General features: G+C 32.1%; 1 protein-coding gene across 1 annotated transcript in view; it reads left to right on the forward strand.

Annotated features, from left to right (window-relative positions):
- LOC129221876 (nose resistant to fluoxetine protein 6-like) overlaps positions 1–23,707 on the forward strand; it is a 39,059-nt gene extending 15,352 nt beyond the window's left edge. The window contains exons 6-12 of the mRNA XM_054856243.1: positions 1,285–1,378; positions 11,144–11,236; positions 16,936–17,095; positions 17,186–17,265; positions 18,129–18,272; positions 23,284–23,407; positions 23,528–23,707. Of these exons, the coding sequence (XP_054712218.1) occupies positions 1,285–1,378; positions 11,144–11,236; positions 16,936–17,095; positions 17,186–17,265; positions 18,129–18,272; positions 23,284–23,407; positions 23,528–23,707 (875 nt within the window). The remainder of the gene's footprint in view (positions 1–1,284; positions 1,379–11,143; positions 11,237–16,935; positions 17,096–17,185; positions 17,266–18,128; positions 18,273–23,283; positions 23,408–23,527) is intronic.
- The last annotated feature ends 2,374 nt before the right edge of the window (positions 23,708–26,081 follow it).

Below are 26,081 nucleotides of genomic sequence, written 5' to 3' on the forward strand. Positions count from 1 at the left end.
TGCACCAGTGAGCCTATTTTTTCCTGATAGATTTATATATTCATATTTTTAAGAAAAAGAAATAATTTACTGATTAGATTCTTGTTTAAAACCCCGAGTTAAAGAAACAGTTATGTAAATCATCTTGATCATTTTAAAGTAAAAAATCTTTATGCACACATTCATTGCATTTGTCAAATCAGTTCTAAAATAGGATGAAGAGAAACTATGGGGGGGGGGGGGGGAGGACCTGAAAGTGAAAAGATTTTTTTTCTTTCTAGTAAATATCTTAGTTTTGATGTTTTTGCATTGATTGGTTGTTAAGAGACAGTAACTTGATTGTATAAGTTGGTTGGACATTCAAATAGTTGAGCATTGCAGTACCAGAAATTAAAAGTTACTCCTTATGTAAGCCTTTATATCTGTGATAAGTCCATTAATAAATAGTTACTTCTCAATGGAAAATGCATTATTGGAAATCTTAGTTTTGATGAAACTGATATTTGCTCATAGTATAGCTTTTTGATCAATCTATTTACTATGTGTAGTGATTGACATGTAGTAAGCAATAAAAGTGTATCAGATACTAAAAATAAATTATATTGCACTTTTAAAGTAGTTACAAAATATAAAAGAATATATTATATCAGGGGTTCTCAAACTTTTCCAGCTTGTGGCACCCTTTAAAGAATCCGAATTTTTCACGGTACCCTAGTTTATCCCTATTATATCAAAATTCCCTCCGGAGTTTGGAAGCCTTATTGAAATAAATATTTTACCAATACTGTAACAATGCCGACTTTGCTTTTGAATGGAACTGCACAAGTTTTCAAGCTATGTTCGCTTTCGTATTGCAGCATCAAGATATCAAATCTAAAGTCTAATTCTTGGGTTACTCACTGAAACATATCACGGTCAGTCTTAGAAAATGCAATTGTGATTTTTTGTTGTAAATCTTGCAAATTGTGTGGCCTGTGGGGCATTAATTTATGATATGGTGATATAACACCATAAAGAAAATCTCGTAGAGTTAGTTTCGAAGAGTTACATGTTACAGCGAGGAACAGAAAACTATTGTCTGCCATAGGATACATATTATAAGTGTTAAAAGAATGTAAATAAAAAGAATTATTTCTTTTTAAAAACAATTGAGAAAAAATGGCCTTTCTTCCAAAAAAGTATGAAAATTGTTCTAGTTTTCAGTTGGAGATTATTAATGGAAACTTAATTAATTTGTTCATTTTCAAATTTAATCTTCCAAGTAATTATTTTTATTTTCTAATTTAAGGAATCTTCCTCTTTCAGGTAATAGAATAGACGTTCTAAAACAAATGGATTCTTTCCCTTTCCAAATGCTTCTTCAATCTCCATTTTCTGTAGATTCATTTTTTCTCTTAAGGTAAATGGTGAAATAAGAATTTAGAAAATTTAAGATTATTTGTGATTAGAAATCTGCATTTGATTTTTTGAAAGACAAGTTCACAGACTTTTAAAGCCGTACTTAGATTGTATGCATCGTTTACATTAAACGAAATAATTCCATTTTTTCATTATCTTAACTTACCGGCGGTTTTGCACGTCTTATCACGCCGTAGCAAGATCACGTCGCTAGCGTTTTACACGTATTTTTCTGACACTAAATTTTCGTTGTCAAATGGTCCAAGGCGTAGAATCCTGCGTTTCCTTTCCCCTCTCCTGAGAGCGGCACCCCGGAGCGCACGGGCCCACCTTCTGTATTCACACATGCAAACAATACCCTTTCATCAGGTTGGGGTTTCAAGGTTCATTGCATCCTTCTTATCAACGCAAAGATTTCTAAGCAAATCTCCTTGCTATTTATTGTAAGCATCTGCTAAAAGCAAAACTTGATTCCAAGAATGAAATATCCACTTCTCTTTCTTCTAAGCTTAAAATTTACATTTAATTAATAATTGTGCTGTAAATGGATGCAACATAATTTAATCGACGACAATGACATTCAATTACATTTCAAATAAATTAATAAATAATAGCCGTGAGATTTCAAATTGAACGAAAACAAACTAAGTATCCTTTTGGAAATAAATTTATAGCTACGGCTTTATTCGCTACTAACATATAATTTTGGAACTTTAAGTGTTATAAAATCACAATGCTGTAAAGAAAACCAAAAGTACACGTAAAAGATCAATTTTCAACTTTTATGTGCACTTACGTCGCGTTTTACGCACATTTAGGCAGATGTTGTACTCAAAACATTATAAAAAATATAAAAAAAGGGATATTATTTCAAATTCATTTACTCTAACTGATTGGCCTTGGGTTTCGGTCGCAAATTTCAATCATTAATATCAGAAACATTTTAAATTCACCGATTCTGTCTAATACTTCAGCTTATAATTATTTTAATCACAAAGAAAAAGAAACATTTATCTCTTAGCATACAATTTCAATTCTGTATGAATAAAAAAAACTAAATAAACAATATATAGTAAGAGCAAAAATTTTGCACAACACCAGACAGCTATTGTGTTAACATTTATACAAAAAAAAAAAAAAAAAAAAACTTCAGTTGTTAGCAAAGAACAATAATAATATTTTTTTTATTGTTATTAAAAATGGAAAAGTATATGAAAATGAATAGTTTCCAAAAAAAAAAAAAAAAAAGAATCAAAAATTGAATTGTTTATTGCTTTTTATTTTCAATAAAAAATAAAGAGCCTCGGAATTTTTTTCATTGAGAGGGGGGAGAAATTCAGAAGAATGGGACCTGACTCTTAGTAAAGGAAATTTCTATGGAGTTGCTTAAGATCTACAGTATTTTGTAGGAAGATGGAAATGGGGAAATGGTTAAGTGAGAATTTATAACTATTCTTTTATGTAAAAAAAGGAATAATAATAAATAGAGAAAAATAAATAAAAGTTTAAACCGTTTTATAATTAAAATAAAACTTCAGCAGAGCTTAACTATTTGTACTTTATTAAGCAACAAATCCAGAATTTTTCATTGATCTCAATTTGCCCAAAGCCTGATATTTATCTAAAATCACTATTTAATCTGTGCAATTGCTTGATACAAGTCATATGATCTTTCAATTCCTTGGAACAACTTAAGCAAAAATAATTATAAAACCTTGATTTTTAAAAACTTCAATTATTTTGAAAAATTAACCTTCTTCTACACTTTCGCATAAGAAAATCTTTAATGCCATTACAATAAAAATTAGCTATCATCCAAATATCTTTTCATTTTAAGCAATCCAGAAATATGATTGTTTGTTGATAAAAGGTTTGCAAAATGTAGAACCCCCTCCCCCCCCCACACACAACACATCCTAGTTCTAAGAAAATATATCTCAATTTACTCTGCAGTTCATTATGGAATTTGGATTTTTCAAAGATGAGCCTTTTTACTCAACTTTGAACGCTTAGATACCTAGTTACGAATGAAATTGCATTCCGGTAAATGGGTCTCTTAGTGAAAAAAGCGATAAATAGTTGATTTGAGGGAATATTTTACATTTCAATGGAATTTTTCTTGTAACAAGTGTTTTTTTTTATTTATTTATTTATTTTTTTTTGGTTATTGATCTGGCAGATTTTTCTGAAAAGTAAATGGAACTTTCATTATATCGCGCGTTTAAATGAATAGCGCTTTTAATTAGTCTAATGAAAATTGAAAGGTAATCGGAGAAAATTGAAATCGAAAAGTCATCATATTTTTCTTTTTTATTTATTTATTTATTTATTTATGTATTTTTTTTTTTTGACTTCTATATTTTGCTTCTTTCCCAACAAGCGCAATAAAATGACCGCCTTAGTAATTATTTGATTTGACTTTTGTTTTAGCTCCAGTTAAACGCTTTTTTTTTTTTGTTTTAATTTTCAAGCCACGGTTTTGCTCGTAGTAAATATCAAAGAAAAATCTCTGAGACCAATTCTTTAAGCAAAATTTTAAACGATCAAAAAATAAAAAGATTAGTAAATAATAATAATGACAATATGTTGAAAAAAGGAAAACCATGTAACCAACGGAAGAAATTCTAGCAGAAATTTTATTCCAAAAACATATTGTACTACACTCATGGCATTGATCTGGAATATACACTATTTTTAGTTTTACGAAAAAGAGCTTTTGCCCTTGATAGCTTCAAGGACACATTTTATTTACGGTTAATGAAAAAACCTACAAAATGCATGCCCATTCTGGCATTGTACTTCTAAAAGACTTTTGTAGAAGTATAGTATATTTCTTTGTCCAGAATCGTATTTTACTTCATTCTTTTTCACTTCCTAATATCAAAATACAAAAAGGAACTAGTAAGATTATCCCTGCTAGTGCACCGCCTACATTTCACGTTGTGAATTACGGGGCCCTCCATATGTGTTATTTCTCGAAAAGTAACAAAGTGCATTTAAATACTTCCTTTGAGTGAAATGCTTTGTGTTCTATGACACATTTCTGTGAAGTTTCCTATTTCTTCCGGCTGACGATACTTGAGTGTTTTTCTTTTATATGCTTATCTTTGACATGTAGTCAACTATTATTCTCCAAGAACATATAAGACACGTAAATGCTCTTTCGTACGCATTTGTCTGCTAGCCAGCTATCTGCAAAGTTTATATATTCTTGTTTGTTCAAATTAACGATATAAACGGATTCAGATTCAGCATCAGATCAAGAAAGTCTGATCCAATCATCAGAGGAAGACTTCGGTTCCTCGGAGTATGAATCAGAGGAAAATGAGGTTTGCATAGATGACGTTAGGGACTGGTGTAAAGTGAATAGTTCAGAAAAGAGATGTGCACCACCTAAATTTCCTTTTCTTGGAGATCCTGGAATCAAAGCCACGTTTTATGACGAAGGAGATCCACTAGAATATTTCCGATTATTTTTTAATGACCAAATAATGGATCACATTGTTATCGAAACCAACAGATATGCCGACCAGTACTTAGAGACTGCTCATCTAACACCTTCATCCCGATCATTGAAGTGGAAAGAAACAGATGCAGAGGAGATGCATAGATTCATCTCACTTCTTCTACTCCAAGGAATCACCCAAAAACCCGTAGAAAGATGGTTCTGGTCAAAGCGACCATCAATAACCACTCCTTTTTACGGTCGAGTAATGAGCTCGACACGTTTTTCTCTGATAATGAAATTTCTTCATTTTGTGAATAACGAAACTATCGATGCAAGTTATCCCGCACCTAAGTTGAAAAAAATATATGACATTCACAACATGTTGACGAAAAATTTTCAATCGGCATATGTACCAGAGGAGGAACTATCAATCGACGAATCTTTGCTAGCATATAATGGGCTGCTGGGTTGGAAGCAATACATTCCAACCAAGCGAGCGAGATTTGGAATAAAAATGTATGAGCTCTGCGAATCCAGAAGTGGATATATATGGAACTCTATTATTTACACTGGCAAGGATACGGCTTTCAAAGATATTTACGCGCATTTTGGATTATCGACCAAAAGTGTCACGACACTTGCACACGATTTGTTAGGAAAAGGATATACAATTGTTACAGACAATTTCTACACTTCTCCTGAGCTTGCCGATCTTTTAATCAAGGAAAAAACTGATATTTACGGAACAATGAAGGCAAACAGAAAAGGTTTACCTGCCGAGATCAGAAAAAAAGAGAAATTAGAGAAAGGTCAAATTGTAGCATATCAGAAAGGAAAAATGTGTGTGATGAAGTGGCAAGATAAAAAGACAGTATGCATGCTCAGCACAATTCACAATGCTGATACTGTTAATATTGGCGCTGATGATAGAATCAAAACGAAACCCGTAATGGTGCATGAGTACAATTCGACAATGGGTGGGGTGGACAGATCTGATCAATGCCTATCCTATTACAGCATAACAAGAGATCAACAAAGGAAGTATTACAAAAAAATCTTTCTGCACTTACTGAGTCAATCGGTTTGGAACGCTTTTGTAATTTTTAAAAAGAACGGTGGAACTCTATCCCATGTAAATTTTCGACTTCGCCTGATTGAAAGACTAATTGAATATTCTGGAGAACTAAAATGTGTGCCAAATCGTAGCGTAGGGGTAAAAGCATCGGAAAACATCTTGAGATTGACCGGAAGGCATTTTCCCTCCTATGTTACAAATAACTCAACAACTAAACAATATCCTGTAAGGAAATGTGTTGTTTGTGGCAGTAAAACAAACGATAATGGGAAACGCATTAGACGAGAAACAAGATTTCAGTGCGAAGAGTGTAATGTTGGTCTCTGTGCGGTCCCATGTTTTAAAATTTACCATACTTCTCAAGCATTCTAAAATTAATTGTGTAAAACTTTAAATGTATTTTTTCTCTTTTTCTTTTTCGATAAATTTATTTTCATGGAAATGCTTCTATAATTTGATTGCTTAAGAATATTTTGTATACTCAAATGTATGTAAGTTGAAACATAATCAAACTGAGCTCTTAAAATATACTTTTAAACTATCTTCAATTTGTGTTGCACTTTTTATTTTACTCAATGTGTTTTTAAGTCATTTGAACTTAAACAGTAAATAGAGACCATAAGATAGATACACATTTAGAGATGCATTTAAAGCGAGGGATACGTGTACTCCACTCCAACTGCTAACATACAGACATAGAAATTATTTTCTTGAATTTTATATTTATATAGATGGATATGGATTGATAAATATAGTCAGATATATAGATAGCTGAGTATATACAGCGAGAGACAAAGTTAAAAAAAATAATAATAATAAATGATACTAACAAAAATAAAGTATTACTACAATTGAAGATTGAAAAAAAATATTCATAGCACATGTACATTTGCAATCATACTTCAAACTAATATGTACAGAGGCTCAAGTGAGTCGCACTAGCGTAGCCAGCAAAAAAAAGGGGGGGGAGGACATCTCTAAAATTTGGGGAGGAGGAGTTTGGGAAATTCTAGTCTTTCAGGGAGGGGAAAAATAATATCGAGTCCCTCTCCCTTTTGGATAAGTCCCTGTGGGAGTGATCAGCATAAGCGTAGAGTCAGGGGGGGGGGAGGGCACGTGTCCCCTATATTATTCCGAAATTAGAACGATATTCATGTCAGGAATCATTCGATAGGAGAGAGAGGGGGAGGATACACGGGAGAGGCCCTTTAGCTTTTTAGTGCCAGGTAATGTAATGAAAAACATAGTTTTTAGTTTTTTGAAGTTTTTAGAATAAAACATGGATTTTAGTTAACCTTTTTGTTTACCTCTCAATCTTTGTTCACAAATCAATCTTTTCGATTTTTATTTTTAAATCTTATCAAATTAAATAAATAAATATTAACCATAAAATAACAACAAAAAAATCTTTAAATAAGTAAAACGGCAAAATACATGTGATTTACATGTCGTAATTTTCGTGGACAAGCTGAATACATAATTCATGCCTCATACTAATTAATAAACCTTTTACGGGGATGAAAATTCGTAAAATTATTTTAACAACTTTTTTGCTGCGACTTTTTTTTTACCACTATAATTTAAAAGTATTTCGTTGTTTACTATTTTTTGCTTTAATTGTGTTTTCATAACTTTGATTTGATACCTAGCTCGGTCACTTAGGTCTTAACTACTAGCAGGGGCACTCCGAAATAAAATGAGAAGGGGGGGGGGGAGAGGTGGATTCTCAAATTGTCGAATGAAGTTCTACTTTTTCCAAATGATAAACATGAGCATGTACATTATATCATACTTACATAACATCTAATGAGAAACAACATTATGCATCATAAAAAACAATTTTTAAAATTTGAAAGAAGAATCTCAATGTTGCAATAGTGTTTCCACATTTTTCAAATGAGAATTTTTTGGGGAGGTTACACTGTCCTTCTGAGACCTCTCATTGAGGCGCCCCATACTAGATCCCATGTGATTGTCAGTGTTTCTTTAATAATAGCTTTGTTAAATACGCCATAATTCAGTGAATGTTAGATAGTATTTGTTTTCCGATTTTCAAACGGGATCCTAGACAGTCCCGATTTTCATTCAAAAATCCAGTGTCCCGGCCAGTTTACTTCACGTCTCGGTAAAATATAAGTTTCATTACAGATGACCAAAAAAATATAAAAATAATTAACCGTGAAGGATTATTTAAAATAATAAATTTTTCATTTCTGTACCTCGTAGCCAGACTGACGTAAGTCCAAAAGTTTGAATTTTCTGTTTATTACTGCTAGGGTTCGCCTATATGTATCCGATATTTGTTCTGAAAATATCATGATATTTTGATATTTTCGATATTTATTTTTCCAACTACGGTATTTTCAGTATAAAAATTATATTAATCATAGTAATATAGCTCATTTATTATTAAAGATAACCAAAAAGTTATGCACTATAGTTTTATGATGTATTATTACACATTAATATAACAAAATAATGTATTTTTTTATTCATAAAATTATTAGTAATGTAACAATTTTAATGCATATTAAAAGTACCTAATTAAATGTTAATCATTGGTTGGAAAAAAAAAATGTCTTATGACTGTGCCCCTGACTGTTGCATATTGTTTTTTCTGAATCATATAACTGTTTAAAAGTAGCTAACAGAAGACAAATGAGTAAAACAGCTAACGCTATATTAACTCTATTAAAATTGACTAAAATGTAAAATGGAATATTAGATATGAATAATTAAAGAAACCTTAATTTTAAGTCTGCATATTATAATAATAAATAAAGAGTGATTTGAGGATGCATTTACTATTTTGAAGACATTAGTTTGCGTTGATTGAAAATATCGGATATTTTAGATATTTTCGAAAATTGCACTCACATGACATATTTTTTTCTCTCCTGTAAAGTAGCGTGTGTGAATCACGTTAGTTTAGCACTGAGGTACAGATTTGTAATTTATGACCTGTAAAATTACTATCGGATTAGCTTGTAAGGAATTTTACAAAAAGATTTAAAACAAAAAAGACTTTCTAAAAAAGTCCTAGCCAATGCAATAAACATGTAAATATTGTTCAAAATTCAATTTCTCATTTCTTGCTAAAGTAACTTCAAAAGATTAACGTTTACAAAATAAATAGTTTAAATGTATTTGCTTGCGTCATGTATCATTTATTATTCCTGGTTTAGGCTGATAATTAGTAATCATTTATCCATAGCATTGAGAATAAACTACCTTCTAAAACACTCTGAAAACCAGCCGGGGTGTGTACCTTTTGAAATACCCACGGTGGGGGGTCCTGGTTGAACATTTCGGAAATAAGGCAAGCCTAGGTATACCGCTATTACGATCACTTAGTCTCAAATATGGCGATATTCGAAACATAAAAATGCACAAATAAAGAAATAAATATACATATACAAACATAGTATGTAAAAAGTATGCATAGATGTATAAATTTGCAGTGCTTTTTTCCCCCAGCGTTAAAAGAGAAACAACGAATTGCTATTGCGCGTAAGGGGGGAGGGAATTCCTTTATTGCTTTCTATTATTACGTATCATTTCAGGTTATGCAAAACATTACAATCATAACTAAATGCATGTAGCTATTTCGTATTGAAATAACTTGTTCCAAATATTGTTTTATAAATGTTGAATATGAGTAGTTAAATTCAATAATAAAATATGTGAATAGTAATTTAGAGCAGTAGTAGGAGATAGCAATTCCAGAGATTTAAAATCTGGATTATTACTTCATAAATATTACAGAAAGTTGTGATTAGTAAAACGCAACTGGCTGAAAGGAATTCAACTCGTTTGCTACACGTGTTGAGGGGAGAAATGGGCGGGACGGACCTTGGCAGCATGTCTGGAGGAGTTCCATTCTTCCCTGCGACACGCGTTGAAAAGAAAGGGGTTGAGCTTTGACAGCACGTCCTGGGCAAAAGGGATTAAGTGCTTTTTATCTCCTTCCGAAAGGGGGAGGAAATTTCAAGATAAAAAGTATTGACCATTTCGAGCAGATAGCCATGTTCCCAAGGTGACCTTTTCCAGGTGAAATTCCGCTCGTATGTCAAACCGCCAGTCAGTTAAATAGCTAAAGGAATAAATTTCCTTTATTTGTTAATTACAGTTGTTATTTCAGTTATTCAAAGAAGGGGTAGTTAATTTTTTTTCAATTATTCTTTTTTCACAACATAAAAATGAATGATTTTAAGGATGTTAATTAACCATATTATATCATAGAATCATAAAATTAAAAATTTGTTTGGTAACATGGTTTTAGGAATTAGCATTTTAGATTTTTTGTTTTAGTTGCTAAAATTTTCAACTTAGGCATTATTTTAAAAATTATTCAGCGTTGCAGCCTACTTCTAACAGTTAAGATCAGGTATTAGTTGTTTCTTTTCTAATTTTTTGCAAATTTCAACATTTTAGGCGAAATGCGAGCTATTTGCGCCTATAAATAAGTTGTGGGGTAAATAGGACTCCTACTCTTCTTCTGGTAGAAACTAAGCTCTATTTAAGATAATTATTCTTTTATCAAAAAATATTTCAAAACATTACTGCCTTACTGACAATGTTACTAATAAGTACAAGAGCAATTCTGGCATTTAGTATCAAAACCAGTTAAAACTACAAAATCTCAAAAGTTATTTCATGTTGGAAACAATCACGCTACCAATCAGTTGGAAGACTCCAGCTTGATTAGGTTGAAAGCTGTTGGCAAAAACTGGTCTTCTTTAAAAAATAGTTCAATCCATTAATGATTTTCCCATAAAATTTCAAAAAGTAGACTGAGTTGGTTTTCATACTAAACCCACCTCGACTATTGAAAACCAATTTCTATTAAAATAAATTTTCAGTTATTTTGTATTTTAAAATATCAGTCAATGTTATGTAAACAATTTTATGTAACTTAAAAAAAAAGTTATGTAAGGGCCCCCTCCTCCCTAGGATAAAACCAGGCTGCACTTACTATGTACACAGAGGTTCTCCCTCGGCAATTTAGCAAAATTCAAGTTCAGAAGTCTCAGTTTTAATCAATCTTTGGTCACTTAAATAGAGTCTTCACCCCCTTGACATACTTCCTGAATCTGCCCTTGGCTATATATCTATCAAAGGCTTAGTATTTTTATGATTCTATATTACTTATCTAGAAAATGAGCTTTATTTTTCATTGTGTTTTTGTATATCTTTATATAAAATAATTTAAATGCAAATTGAAATTGCTTTTCATGTTACAGTGGTTTTCTTTTGTCATACCTTTTTCTGAAAGAAGTTGCCAAGAAAAATGGAAAGATTAATTGGATATATTTTTATTGTCATAGGTTGTGGCGGTAAGTTATTGTCTTATATGAAATATAAAATTTGTAAATTGCATTAGTGAAAAAGTAAAAGAATTAGAAATTTATGCGATAAAAAGTAGGTAATAAATGAAAGCAATAATACTACAGGTAAAAGTGACACAAAATAGCTCAAAGTGCCCCTGTGCACACTTGTGGTTTCAACTTTTTCAGGTGGGAGGGGAAACGAAAACGATTTTTTCCAATGCATAATTGATTTTAAAATACAAAAGGACAAACCGTAGCATGTTGTGGACCCACCAAATATGGTCCTACTCAATTTCACTCGAAATCAGAAGCCCTCTTAAAACTTTGCACTTTGATGTGTGTTTTTTTTTTTAAACAGAGACATACATCTATCACAAAAGCGCCATTTTCATTCAACCTGAAAAATTCTTGTCTTTTTATTTTTCAGAAATAAATTCAGTGCACTGAAACATAAGAACTCGTAACATATAATAAAGTGAGCTATTGCAAAAACATTAAAGGCTGAACAAAATTCATTCACTAGTGACAGTTGAAAAATTGAAGGATAGAATAAACTCTACACACCCCATTGCAAATAACAGCCGCTTGTATTTGCAACTGTTACAAGTGCCTGAAGCCAGGGGCGTGCACGAGGGGGGGGGGAGGGAGAAGGGACACCTTGTTGGCTCGGATCCAAGCCTGAAGGGGGCCAATATTTTTAAAACTAGGGATGAAATACGGGGGTAAACAATATGGAGGAGAGGGGGGCAGAGAAGTCATTTGTGACGGGTTCCAAATTTTCTGTGCAAGCCCCTGCCAACAGTGCTATTAAAGTTGTAATTTTTCCCGATTTCAAGTACCTTTTGAAATGTACTGAGTTTAATTCTTCCTTTGGCTGTGGGCAGCAGTAATCCTTTTTATTTTCTGAAGACACGCCATGCAGCTACCAATAAATTTGCAATTTTTGCTGTGCAAGTCGACTATTTCATCTTTCATCATTTTCTTGCACAAATTTAAAATTTTTATTTTCTGTCTCTGGATTGATGTGTTACAAAGAGTAATTCATAATTCTTAATATAAAAAAAAGTTGATTTATCTGTGATTGACTGCGTTTTCAAGTTGGTTATTTGTTTATTATTATTATCATTATTTTATCAGTCAACTTAAGATTGTAAATAGTAAGTTCAAAAGTGTCCTTAAGTGCTCCATTTACAAGAAAATTGCTTGCCAAAACTCCAAACCTTAAAATACAGGTAAATGACAAAAATCTTGCTCTTTATATTGTGAACATAGTAAAGCCGCCTGGCTTGAGGGGGGAAAAACTAATTTTCCAGCAGTGGACTGTATATTGAGATTGGTGACTGCATTGATGAGTCGTGGTTAAAACAACAAACAATTAAATTTATTTACAATTAGAGTATGAGCATAATATTAAAGTAAGACTAGGATATGCATGTATCCTTGCAAGGGATTGGGAGCGAGAGCCCTATGGCTGCATCCGCTACAACGTTGGAAGTGCATCTCCGAGGGGTGGTTTCCCACGCTCCTCTCACAATGGGGGCTTTAGGGTTGCTTGGTGAAGAAAAGAGCCAAGACCCCAAGCGTTGCTCCTTATTGCTCGGGGGCCCGCGCAGAGGCGTTAACATGCCGCCCGGCGTTGCAATGTATGTATTACATTCAACAATTGAAAAACATATATTTTACTTACAAATTGAACAAATCCTTTACCAAAGTTGAACAATAATGAAAGCAATAACACATGGTAAATACAATAGCATAATGAGTAACATAATGAGCTATACAATTGAAATTAAAAAAAAAAAACTACAAACACAAATATTTCATCCGAATCTATTTTCATTTAAATTTAACAGCTGAGGCTCAATAATTGAATTAATTGGCCGTCCAATAAGGAAATGACCTGGTGTCAAAATTTCTAAATCATCAGTTGCTGATGACAAAGGAGTCAGTGGTCGAGAATTCAAAATTGCTTCTACCTGATTAGTTACAGTTATAAATTCTTCATATGTCAATCTCGCATTGCCAATAGATCTTTTTAAGTGGTACTTGAAGGACTTTATACCTGCTTCCCAAATTCCCCCGAAATGAGGAGTTCTTGAAGGGATAAATTTCCACTCAATATTTTCGGAAGATAAATAGTTACTTAAATATTCATCTGGTTTGCACACAAGATTGTAAAGACGCTTTAGTTCGGCGTGGGTTCCCACAAAGTTTTTTGCATTGTCACTATACAGAACTGAGCATTTACCTCTTCTTGCAAAGAATCGTTTTAGAGATGTTATAAATGATTCTGTCATTAAATCTGAAACTACTTCAAAGTGAACCGCTTTAGTCGATAAGCACACAAAAATAGCTACATAAATCTTGTTTAAAACCCCCTTTCTCTGACCCTTATATTTTACGTAAAATGGGCCGCAGAAATCTACTCCAGTATGTTGGAAAGGAAAACTGGGGTTTACGCGCGTTTCAGGTAGAGATCCCATGAGTTGTTCCGTTAAAGAGGGATTTGCTTTATAACAAGTGATACAACTATGCACAATTTTTCGGCACTGATTCCTACCATTCAGGGGCCAAAATCTTTCTCTTACATAATATAATAAGGACTGCGTTCCAACATGTAAATTTTTTACGTGAAAATGCTTTATCATAATTTGAGTTAGCTTGTGCTTAGCAGGGAGTATCGCAGGATGCTTTTGAGAATAACAGAGGTTCGAATTACTTAAACGACCTCCTACTCTAAGGACGTTATTTTTATCTAAGAAGGGGTTTAGAGATCTTAATTTACTATTACCTGTTATGAAATTTCCCTTTGATAAGTTCGTTATTTCCATTTCAAATTCTGTCTTTTGAGCAGCCTGAATAAGAAATGTTTCCGCCTTCATTAACTCTTGCGTCTTGATTGGGCCAGATGTCCTTTGATCTGGGTACCTGCAATTTTGAATAAATCTAAACATAAAACTTAGAGTTCTCACAAGTTTTGTAAAGTTATTAGAGATTCCTAGAATGTCATTAAGAAATGAATTTTTATCGATCGTAACAGTCAATGAAATGTTCGATAGTTCATTAGGAGTATGTCTCTCAGCTTCAATCTTGTTCCCCGAGTGTCTCCTAAACTCTTGAGAGTATTCTGCAACATCAGCTGGGGTGCAGATCTTAACAGTTGACAGTAGGATAGCTTTACGACTTGAAAGTAAACAAGTGTCTCTGTTCTTCCCCCGCTCGAGTGAGGGGTTTTCAACACCTGCATTGCTTGAGGCAAATTGCGGAGAAGAAATTGCGCTTCGTTCGCCATGGGAGTTGAGGATGAATGCATGGGAATTTCTGGTCGAGCTGTCCTTGTGTAGTAAAGAGTGGTGCCTTTGTGAACACTGTCGGCAGCTGTTCTTAGATTTGCAATCTTGTACTCAGTGAGATAATCCAAAACAATTTAAGCACAAATTGTTTTTCCGCACTAGGTCATACCTTTGTTTGACATTTAGACGCTTGAATTCTTCACAATTATGCAGATTATGTGAAGCACTGCACAATTTACAACTGTTCAACGGCAATGGCTTATTTACACTGCTTATGGATGTTTTTTGAGTTAATCTGGGTTCTATTTGTGAAGTGTATTGAATTTGAGAGTTCTCCAAAAAATGATACCTCCTTTCTAAGAGTTGAACAAAATTGCTCCATTTTGGGATGTCTGTAGAGGTTAAGGACATCTCAAATTGCTTTCGTGATTCTGCATCCACCTTTTGAAGAAATATGTTGAGGAGTAAAACTTCTGTAAAATCATTACATTGCAGATCCATTTGCTGAAGGGCTCACAGATGCTTGTGAATCTTGTCCACAAGATTTCTCAGCTCATCTGCTGACTCATCAGTTATTTTCTGGATGTTTAACAGCTCTTGTATATGACTGTTCACAATTAGTCTCTTATTTTCGAACCTCTCAGTCAAGGCTTTCCACAGGGACTGGTAGGTATCATCTATTGTTTCTATTTCTTTGGCGCGGCCGATAAGTGATGATTTCAAGTAATAGTTTTTGTGAATCTGAGAGGGAAGAGTTGCTATTGATGATGGAGTTGAATTGTTCTTTGAAGAGGAAGCATTCTTCATATTTATCATTAAATTTTGGAAGTGATATTTCGGGAAGACGGATACTGATTGTTGAGTTAGGTGGAGCATCATTAAAGGAGCGGGAACTATTGTTGTTGAGCTGCTTGAACTTGCGCTTGAGAGCGACTTCTATTTTTTCTAATTCTTCTTCGAGATCAATGAGAACCTCTTCATTTTCGTCCAATTCCTCATCTTTCAGCACTGAATAGTAATCCAATTTCAGCTGCTTGAATTTGGTTTTTAGAGCTTGCACATGTTCAAGTTTGCACTCGATTTCCGTAGAGTCCATATCACTTCCTATAAATGATAGCAACCGCGTGACTTGTCCTTTGAGACCTCCTCATCTGCGGTTTAAAATGTTGAGGTCCATCATCTCGTTAAGTAGAAAGTCCGCTAAGAAATCAAATACGCTGATTCTCCTCCGGTGAGACTTGACCAAAAATGAAGCCGCCTGGCTTGAGGGGGAAAAACTAATTTTCCAGCAGTGGACTGTATATTGAGATTGGTGACTGCATTGATGAGTCGTGGTTAAAACAACAAACAATTAAATTTATTTACAATTAGAGTATGAGCATAATATTAAAGTAAGACTAGGATACGCATGTATCCTTGCAAGGGATTGGGAGCGAGAGCCCTATGGCTGCATCCGCTACAACGTTGGAAGTGCATCTCCGAGGGGTGGTTTCCCACGCTCCTCTCACAATGGGGGCTTTAGGGTTGCTTGGCGAAGAAAAGAGCCAAGACCCCAAGCGTTGCTCCTTATTGCTCGGGGCCCGCGCAGAGGCGTTAACACATAGCATGAAATGAAGTCTACTATTGTGTTCCAGTGTACGTCACATGATAAAACTAGTTTTACCATTATACTTTCTGCTGTACTTGCTCCGTTCAAACAGATTTATATAGATTAGAATCTTTTCTTTTAAATTTTTAAAACTTCAATATTTAAATCAGTGATTAAAAAAATGATTTAAATTGCACAATCCTGTCTCAAAATGTAAAAAACACTTGCAGAAGTTTTTTCATGCTTATTTTTTTATGTTAATATTTGTATTTACAACAATTATATTTCAAAATTTTTTAAACTTTTTGTAACCCCATTTTTGAAAATATATTTGCTTTTATTTTGTACTGTTTTGGTTCACTTAAATATAACTCTGTGCAGATTAGATAAGTTTTCAGTTCTGTCCTTTTGATATTTTAAAAACTTTTCTTTCTTTAATATATTTTTTTAATCCCTGGTTCTAGTTGTACCGGTATAATAATTTTCAAATAGAAGCATTAGAGCAATAATATATTTAATGTTTTCCTAATTATTTTAAAATCAGAACAGAATGAGCATGAATATATTTGGCAGTTTTTAGATCAAAAACATTCAAACTTATTTTTCTTGCTTTGTTCTTATGCTTTAGTTTTTGCATTGTCTGGAATATTTTTACTTAAAACATTCTACTTTTCAATATAATTTTCGTGTTTTCATGGCAAATGAGTTATAACCTCCGTAGAAGGCATATACTTATGCATTGAAGTTTTTGCAGAATTAGCTAAAATTTATATGGTTATTTATTTTTCAATCTTATGTATGTCATTTTTTCTCTTAATTTTCAGACTAACGCCTGCCTACATGGTTGTTGTATTTTTCTACATGTTCGTTTTCAAATATTTGGGATCTGGCCCATTTTGGGATGATCGTTACTGTGAGGCACAGAGTGGAACATGGTGGAAATATTTGTTATACATCAATAACTTCATACCAATACATCAAATGGTTAGTATTTGTGTAGCTTTCAAATTACTTGTATATTTCTTATCTGGCTTTTGATCCTCTTTGTAATATTTTCTTTAATTTGTATTTTAGTGTGTTGGTTGGTCCTGGTATTTAGCTAATGATATGCAGTTTTACGTTATCAGTCCCTTGCTGTTATATCCACTATGGAGGTAATTTTTAAATAATTTTTGATGCTGATTAAAAAGAAAATAAAGGCATTGGTTTGAGAAAAAAGAAAACAATTGCCTAAGGGCTGGGAAGCACGGACTGCCCAAAACACGGAACTATTTTTCCTTAAATATATATGCATATTTTTTTCCAAGAAAAAAATGATAGAATTTATCAACATTTAACAAGAATTTAAATTCAGATGTAAAAATTGTTAACAATAGGCTGTTACTCATTAAAAACATGGTACTTACAGTTCCTTTTTATGTTTCGTTGATGCCACCTGTCATGTGTAATATTAGCCTTTTGCTGCAATTGTGCAAAAATCTTTTAGCATCCACTTTGAGTTTACATTATTATTTTTTATTTTCTCATTAGTTTCTATACAAATCATATTGAGCAAAAATGAAGTTATTTTAAGCAGAATTATGATGTCCAATAATCCATAATAATAAAGATCAACATTTGTGGGTCATACAATGATGCAAATTATTTTCAACCTTTTTTTAAACTCTACCAATTGTATGCTTTAATAGAGGTTGATAAAGAAAAAAAAGCTCAAACAAGAGCAAAACGTTTTTAACATTATGCAATATGATAATTTTGACTCTTTCTTGAGTTAGGATCCAAATTCCAAAAAGCTAGCGGTCCTGAACACTCGGGGTTTGAGATCTCATAGTGTACTTTCATTTTATTGCAAATTTTTGTTTTAATTCATCAAACTGAAAACAGATGAATTTTGTAGTTTTCATGTGCTTTTTCTATATTAAGCTATTTTCCCTACATATACTCAGTACACTAGAAATATATGCATGTAAAAGAAAAACTTGTTCAAGTTAACTATTTTTGATTTCTCAATTTATAGGTGGCCCATAATAGGGTTTAGTTTACTTGGTGCTGTACTTATTTTGACATGGACAATAACAGGAGTTTTGAGCTTCACATATGATCTGATTCCGATGTTTGTTGGTGTAACTGAAGCCGAAGATTTTACAGCATATCAAGACAAGTTAGTTTAACATTTGCTTGATTTTTTTTTTTTTTTTTTGTATTTAAGTTGAATAGTGCAGGCTCTCGATGGTGAGCTAAATTTATTTCATGTGCCAGTTCGTTGGCACTCTCAGCTTCAATGAGATGACATTTGCCTCCAACTCTGTTATTCTATACTGATGAGTTCAAACAAGGACAAACTGCATTCTCTGGCTGGGATAAAAAGGCTGTTGGTATATTCAGGGTTCGAAAATATCATGATATTTTAATATGTATCGGATATTTTGATATGTATCCGATATTTTCAATCAGCACAAACTCAAGTGTTCAAAATAGTAAATGCACATCTTCAAATCACTTTATTTTCTTATATTGTTATGACACTATGTAGACTTAAAACTAAGGTTTCTTTCATTATTTATATCTAATATTTCATTTCACATTTTTATCAATATTAATGGAGTTAATTTATCATCAGCTCTTTTATTCATTTTTCTTCTATTAGCTGCTTTTACACAGTTATATGATTCAGAAATTTTTAAAAAATGCATTAATCGGTGCACAGTCATAAGACATTTTCTTTCTTTCTGACCAACGTTTAATATTTAACTAGGCACTTCTAATATGAATTAAAATTGTTACATTTTTACTGATAAAAATGAATATTATTGGCCCATGTGGTTCTCCAGGGAGACTAAAGAAGCTCTTAATTATAAGCAAGCCACTTTTCGTAAGTTTAAAGAAACTGGTCAGACTGCGGAGAGGCTCCAGTATGGTAAAGCAAGGCGAAATTTTAAGTATTTGGTACGGATTCAGAAAAAGGGAATTGGAGCAAAGGCTGGCAGATGACATTGATGGGAACCCTAAGAGGTTTTTTTCTTACGCTAATTCTGGGAAAGCTCGAAACAGTCAAATTGGGCCTTTGGTTGATGAGTATGGAAATTTAATCCAAAACGATAGGGATATTGCAAATGTTCTAAATAACTTTTTTTCCAGTGTGTTTAACGATAACTGTATCTCAACAGTTGACACTAACAAGACACAAGCTATTATACAGCTTGAGGATTTTGTATTTTCCAGGGAGGAGGTTTTATTTCATTTGAAAAAGATTAAAGCAACTAAAGCTCCGGGACCAGATAATATCTATCCAAAAATTTTAGTTGAATGTGCAGAGGAATTAGTGGATGTTATTTTGAATATTTTCAATGCTTCTTATAACTTGGGGACGGTGCCAGAGGACTGGAAGCTGGCTAACATAACACCACTCTTCAAGAAGGGGTCTAAAGGTATTGCTGAGAATTATAGACCTGTAAGTTTGACTTCAGTGATTTGTAAGATTTTCCAAACTTTGATCAAAATTAAGATCATGATGTTCTTAGAGACTAATAGTCTGTTGACTAGTTTGCAGTATGGTTTCAGGAAAGGTAAATCCTGTACTACTAATTTATTGCATTTCTACGACAAGGTTACCTCAGCTTTAGATAACAAAAAATGTGTGGATGTTGTTTATATTGATTTTCAAAAAGCTTTTGACAAGGTACCGCATGTTGCTCTTCTCAGCAAGTTAGCTGACATTGGAATAAGAGGAAACACTTTACTTTGGGTTAGAAATTGGCTTACTGGTAGGAAGCAAAGAGTAGTTGTGAGAGGAAATCATTCTAATTGGAGTGATGTTTTAAGTGGGGTTCCTCAGGGATCAGTTTTAGGGCCTCTTTTGTTTATTATATTTATGAATAACATCAATGAAAATATTTCTGGGAGCATGAATTGTTTTGCTGACGATGTAAAAGTTATGGGGATTGTCGAAAATGAAGAACAAGTAAAACAGCTGCAAGAGGATTTAGATCATATTACTAAGTGGGCAGATAAATGGGGTATGGCAGTTAATGTAGGGAAATGTCAAGTGCTACACTTTGGTCATGGAAATAAGCGTATGAGATATCGTTTACAGGGTTCAGTCATAAATCAGGCAGAAAATGTTATGGATCTGGGTGTCTTTATAAATCAGGACTTCAAGTTTTGTCAACAGTGCAGTATTGCTAGTAACAAAGCCAACAAAATGCTTGGGTTCATCAATAGATCTATTTCAAACAAATCTAAGAAAGTTCTTCTGCCTTTATATAGGAGTTTAGTAAGACCTCATTTGGAGTATGCTGTTCAGTTTTGGTCGCCTTATCTGAAGAAAGATATTTTTGTATTGGAAAGGGTTCAAAGAAGGGTAACTAAATTAGTAAGGGGACTCTCAGATTTAGATTATGATACCGGACTTAATAGGCTTAACATGTATAGCCTGGAGCAAAGGAGAGTCAGAGGGGACATGATTCAGTTATTTAAATTTATCAAAATGAAAGATGTAAATGGATTAAATTTTTGCGGGGAAAGCAGGACAAGGGGTCATTGTTTTAAGCTATTTAAATCTCAGGCTAACTTGGAAATCAGGAAAAACTACTACTTTAGCAGGGTCGTGGGCACTTGGAATAGCTTACCGGAAGAGGCGGTAATGAGCAAGGGAGTGGATTGCTTTAAGAGGGCCATTGATCTTCATTGGGGACTAATTAATTGACTAGGACTAGCCTAGCTGGGCCCAGAGCCTGTTGCTGGTCGTCACATTTGTATTTGTATTTGTATATTACTTTGCTGTATTAATGATGTATTAATACATCATAGAAATGTAGTTCATAACGTTTTGGTTATTTTTAATAATAAATAAACAATACTACTATGGTTAATATAATTTTTATATTGAAAATATATATATACGGTAGTTGAAAAAATAAATATCGAAAATATCAAAATATCATGATATTTTCAAAATAAATATCAGATATATATCATGATATATGTCAATTGATATATATCAGCGAACCCTGGATATATTGCATGTAATATTATCTTATTTTACACAAAATGTTGAATGCCCACACTTTTTTTTTCCATCTTTTTACAACGGTTATGAGATTCTAACTATCATAGTAACAGTTGCAGTGTCACAAAGCCTATAAACTACTGGTAAGCCTTAATCCTGTCACAGTCAAGTTTTTGCAAATGCTGTTTTAATGGTCTTGCTGTTTAAATTTCGCTGCTCAAAATAATAATAATAATAATGGTCATAAAAACGCAACCAGTCTTAACTAAAGATTCCAGAGAAACACATCATGATTAAGTAGATAAATAAAACCAAATTTGCAAACTTAACTGATGATTTTTGTTTTTGTTTTTTCAATTTCCAAAGTAAATAAATAAATAAAGTAAAATTATTTTTTCTTAAACTGGTATTCAGTGAGGTATTAAGATGCATTGAGTTCTATAACTCAACTAGAAATCTTTTATTGGCTGCAAGGTTTTTTTGATGCTTAAAAAATCCTTTTTTTTAAATTTTGCGTTTTTTTCCCCTTTTGATTTTATTTTATGCATTATAAGTGTTGTTGTCTTAATATTCCTTAAAGTCCTAAATTTTCAAAACTGGTCCTAAAATTTCCAAACTTTTGAACTTTGCCTTAAATATCCCAAAAGTTTCAATATTTTTATCGAAAAGAGAAAGTTCCAGATAAATCAATTCAAACTTTTCTAATGTGCTTACTTTTGTGTGGTAGAATCATTTATCTGTCAAGAATTGCGCATGCTATGATATCACTGCGATCAGAATGTATGAAAGGAAGAACAGTAGACTTAAAAATTTAAACCTTTAGTTAGCCAGTACCCTCCAATTGACTTTTAGCCACCTTTCTCATTAATTGCAGCCACTTTATTCCAGGCTTAATTCTTTTTATTGAAAACAGTAAGGCATTATGTGCTATAGTGTGGAGGAACGTGTAACATATGGAGCCAGTTACAACATCGTATGAATATCATAAAATAAGAAAAGGAAATTTTAAAAAAATGTTAAATTATTAACAACAATCAATTCTTGTAAAAAAATAAAACAATTTATGTGTAAGTATTAAAAAAAAGCAAAGTATGTTTTTATAAATGTTCAACAGTGAAAAAGCTTGAGATAAGTTGGAAATGTACATGCAAATTGTCAACTAGTATGTATAATCACTGAATACAGAGAGTCAAAACAAAAGAGTTTTGTTCTACTCAGAGTATTTTGTCAGAAGTTAATTGGGGGGGGGGGGGACAACAGGCACATTTCCCCATTTTATGATCAACTGGTTGAAAAAAAAATTGAGTTTTTGGTTTTTAGTTGAAACTTGAATTTTGTTCCTTTTTTTTTGGTTTTAGATTTGCTTTTATAAGCTATTAAAACTGTTGTTTTTTAAACAGGTAAGTGGGCTAATAAATCAAAACAACTGTCCAATTTTGAATGAATTATTATTCTTATAAAGATATGAATACATTCCACTCCTATAATGATATTTAAAAAATTTTGAGCAGGACTGGGGGGGGGGGGGGGGTATTAGCATGGTAACTGGAGCTCAAAACTAGTAGTTTTTGATCTTCATTTATACCCAAAAGTTTGTTTGACAAAGCAAAACTTTTATGTATATATGTGACATATTTCTCTTTGAGCGTTTAAAAAGAGGGAAAAAAGGAAACTTTTCAATGCATGCATATAATGATGAGACAAACTTGGGAATTACTTCTGATTATCCTTTAAAAAAAAAAAAAACCCCTTCATAGCTTTTTTTTTTTTTTTTTTGGTAGTGGAAATGGGGGGTTGGCTGCCTTTCAAGAAGGTAACACAAATGAAATATATGCTCAAAGTAGCATTTTTTTTAATATTGATATTTATTGCCCAAAGAATGTCCTAAAATTTCATCAACATAGCTGGATTGATTACATTTAAAATGTTTTCTTTGCTTTTTTAGAACTTATAGAAATGAGTTCTGAATGTTTTTAAAAATTGCAACTTTATGAAAAGAATTTAATTTTACCATGAAACAATTTTTTTAGTTCTGTTAGATTTTTTTTTTTCAGTTTCAAGGATAGTTATTTAATTCCTCCCCCCCCCTACTTCTACTGAGTATTATGATACTTATTGTGCTCATAAAATAATGACTGCTTCTTGATTATTGTTTGTTTTACAGAATGTGGTACTCATTTGACCTAATATATGATAAACCCTATTGTCGTATAGCTCCTTACATTATTGGAATTGCACTTGGTTATATGCTTTATCGATCAAACCAACGTAAAAATTTTCTAATTTGGGTAAATATATTTTTACTATTTTCTTTCTGTAACTCCAGTAACATTTGTTTATTTGTGTAAGTGAAAAATAATTTTCTGTTTTTCAAAAAAACTTTATCTTGTACCATTAATGTTTTTCAGTGGCAGCAACTCATTGGCTGGTCTGTTGCTGCATTTTGTGCATTAAGTGTTGTTTTCGGTCTGTATCATGTGGAAATGAATAAAACTACTTCTTTGTTCTACAACACCTTTTGTCGATCATCATTTTCTATTGGTTTAGCTTGGCTTATTTTTGCCTGTGAAACTGGGCATGGAGGTTAGTTTTAAGTTTATAATAATTGTATGAGTAAATCATAGTGCAATTATGTTTATTGACAAATATGAGTGTTTGGTTTATTCAAAGATTAATACGATTCAATTTTCAATCATTATGTTTGATTTAAAATTTTACTGTAAAAATTTCTGATACAGAATCTCAGTTTACTGTTGCATTCTTGTGTTAATGAAATGAAAATAAAAGAATCACAGAAATAAGTACACTATAATCTAGCCAAAAGTTTCCAGGCACTTTCAGGTAAACAACCTGCATCTTTGATTTTTAAAATAGTTTAGAGAATAATCTGGTAGTGTTCTTTTTGATTTACTGTTGAGCCTGGCTAATTCAAATACACTTAAAACGAATGACTGCTAAGAGGAATTGCATTTGCAACCTTTATCCTATTGGATATACACATAATGTCATATATTGTTCTTTGGATGAGACGAACTATTGTTAAGACAAATAAATTTTAAAGGTCCCTATAAGTTCATTTTAACGAGACTCCATGGTATATTTATGCCTGGAAAAAGCAATTTGAAAATTCAATAGTTTGTTTTTGTTTGTTGGATTATTGTCTAATATTTGAAATGTTGTGCAGTGTTATTTTTCATATTATTCTTCCTTTGCATTTAGGTTTTCTCTCAAAATTCTTATCTTGGAAACTATGGATTCCCTTAAGTCGACTGACTTACTGTGCTTACTTAGTTCATCCAATTTTGATACATGGATACTATCAAGCATATCAAACTGCTATGTTTTTTACTGAACTTGTTATGGTGAGTAATGAATAGCTTAAATATTCCTCAGTACTTGCCTTTAATACAGAACTACTATATATGCAGTATTGCTTCACTTTTAGGTGACAAATTTCCTGGGTTTTCTTCTTTTCTCTTATGTCTTGGCATTTTTGTTTTCCCTAACATTTGAATCTCCTTTGATGAACCTGGAAAAATTAGTACTCAGAAGTAAAGGAAAATGAATCTTCACTCTGTATTATTGCTTATTTACTTATTTATTCATAAACATTTTTCACTTACATTTCAATTACTGTAGAACTTCGATCTGTTGTCTCTCATGAGAGAATCATCGTGAATTTGAAAAACAATCAATATTGGTATGTATAAAAAATTGTCTTACTATTTTAATCAAGCTTTTTCTTATATTTATTGGGAGGTAGTAAGATAATTTCACTCACCAAGCTTTTTAAAAGTAAATTTAAGACGAGCGTGCATATTCATACATTTAAAAGAACACAGTTTTGATTTGAACTGTTCAGAATGCTTCGAAGCACATGAAAAATTCTAACTGATTATCTTTGCACATAACAAAGACATATTTTGGTAATTTGTGATGACTTTAAACAAGTTTTAATTCATATTTTTATCAATTTTATTAGCATGAACTATAACAGTTTGAAGTGCTTTGTAAAATAAACATGTGGACTTGACCACCAGGCTGCATTTTCAAAGCTTTTCTTTCGCAATTATCATTAAAATCAGTTTGAGCAATTTTTCAAAGCTAAAAACTACTCAGAATTATTAACTGATTGCTTTACTCTCAAGTAATGTGATAATTTTCAAAGTATTGATGTTACATTTTTTTTTTTTTTTGATGAGCAGTGCTGAAATGTTGTGTTGCTCGAATAGCAATTGGATCTGTTTAGTTAAATGTTGAATACAAAAAAAAAAAAAAAAAAAAAGAAGAAAAAAAAAAAAAAATTGAAAACCTTGAGATTGATACAGTGTATTCCAATGGCAATAGTTCAGTAACAGCTACTCTATTTGAAGTATTGATACAAATTTTTATAAGAAAAGGTGAAAAAATTGTTTCTTAGAACTGTTGTAATAGTTTTATAAAATTGTCTTTACATTAGGATTTTGAAAGTGTTTGGAAGGGAAATAAAATGAAATATAATTCTCTTTTTAAAATTGTTTTATATGTAAATTGTTAATATTTATTGTTAGCAAAAAATCTTTTTACCCATAAGTACAGCACAAAAAGAACTTTTTGTAAGAAATCAATGTTTTGGAGAATTACTGTGCTTAGACTTGTATAAAATAATAATTATTTTGAGAAGTAACTGTAAACATTTTATGCATTTATTAGTGAAATAAATTTTAATTTTCTGAACCTATTGCGCATGAATAAAATTCCATTCTTATAACATTTAGTATCCTTTCATTTCTATAAAAAATACTTAATGTTACACTTTTAAAATCAAGATCACATTGAATCATATTTATTTTACTCATAATTTCTTTCATTTTGCTATTTGGAGAAACTTTTGTTATAAATCTCATTATGTATAATTTTTATGTATATATGCAATTTTTAGAATTGAGCAATTTTGTATTGTTTAAACTTCTTTAAAAGAAA

This window comes from Uloborus diversus, chromosome 5 (assembly GCF_026930045.1).
Source record: "Uloborus diversus isolate 005 chromosome 5, Udiv.v.3.1, whole genome shotgun sequence".
Classification (NCBI taxonomy): Eukaryota; Metazoa; Arthropoda; class Arachnida; order Araneae; family Uloboridae; genus Uloborus; species Uloborus diversus.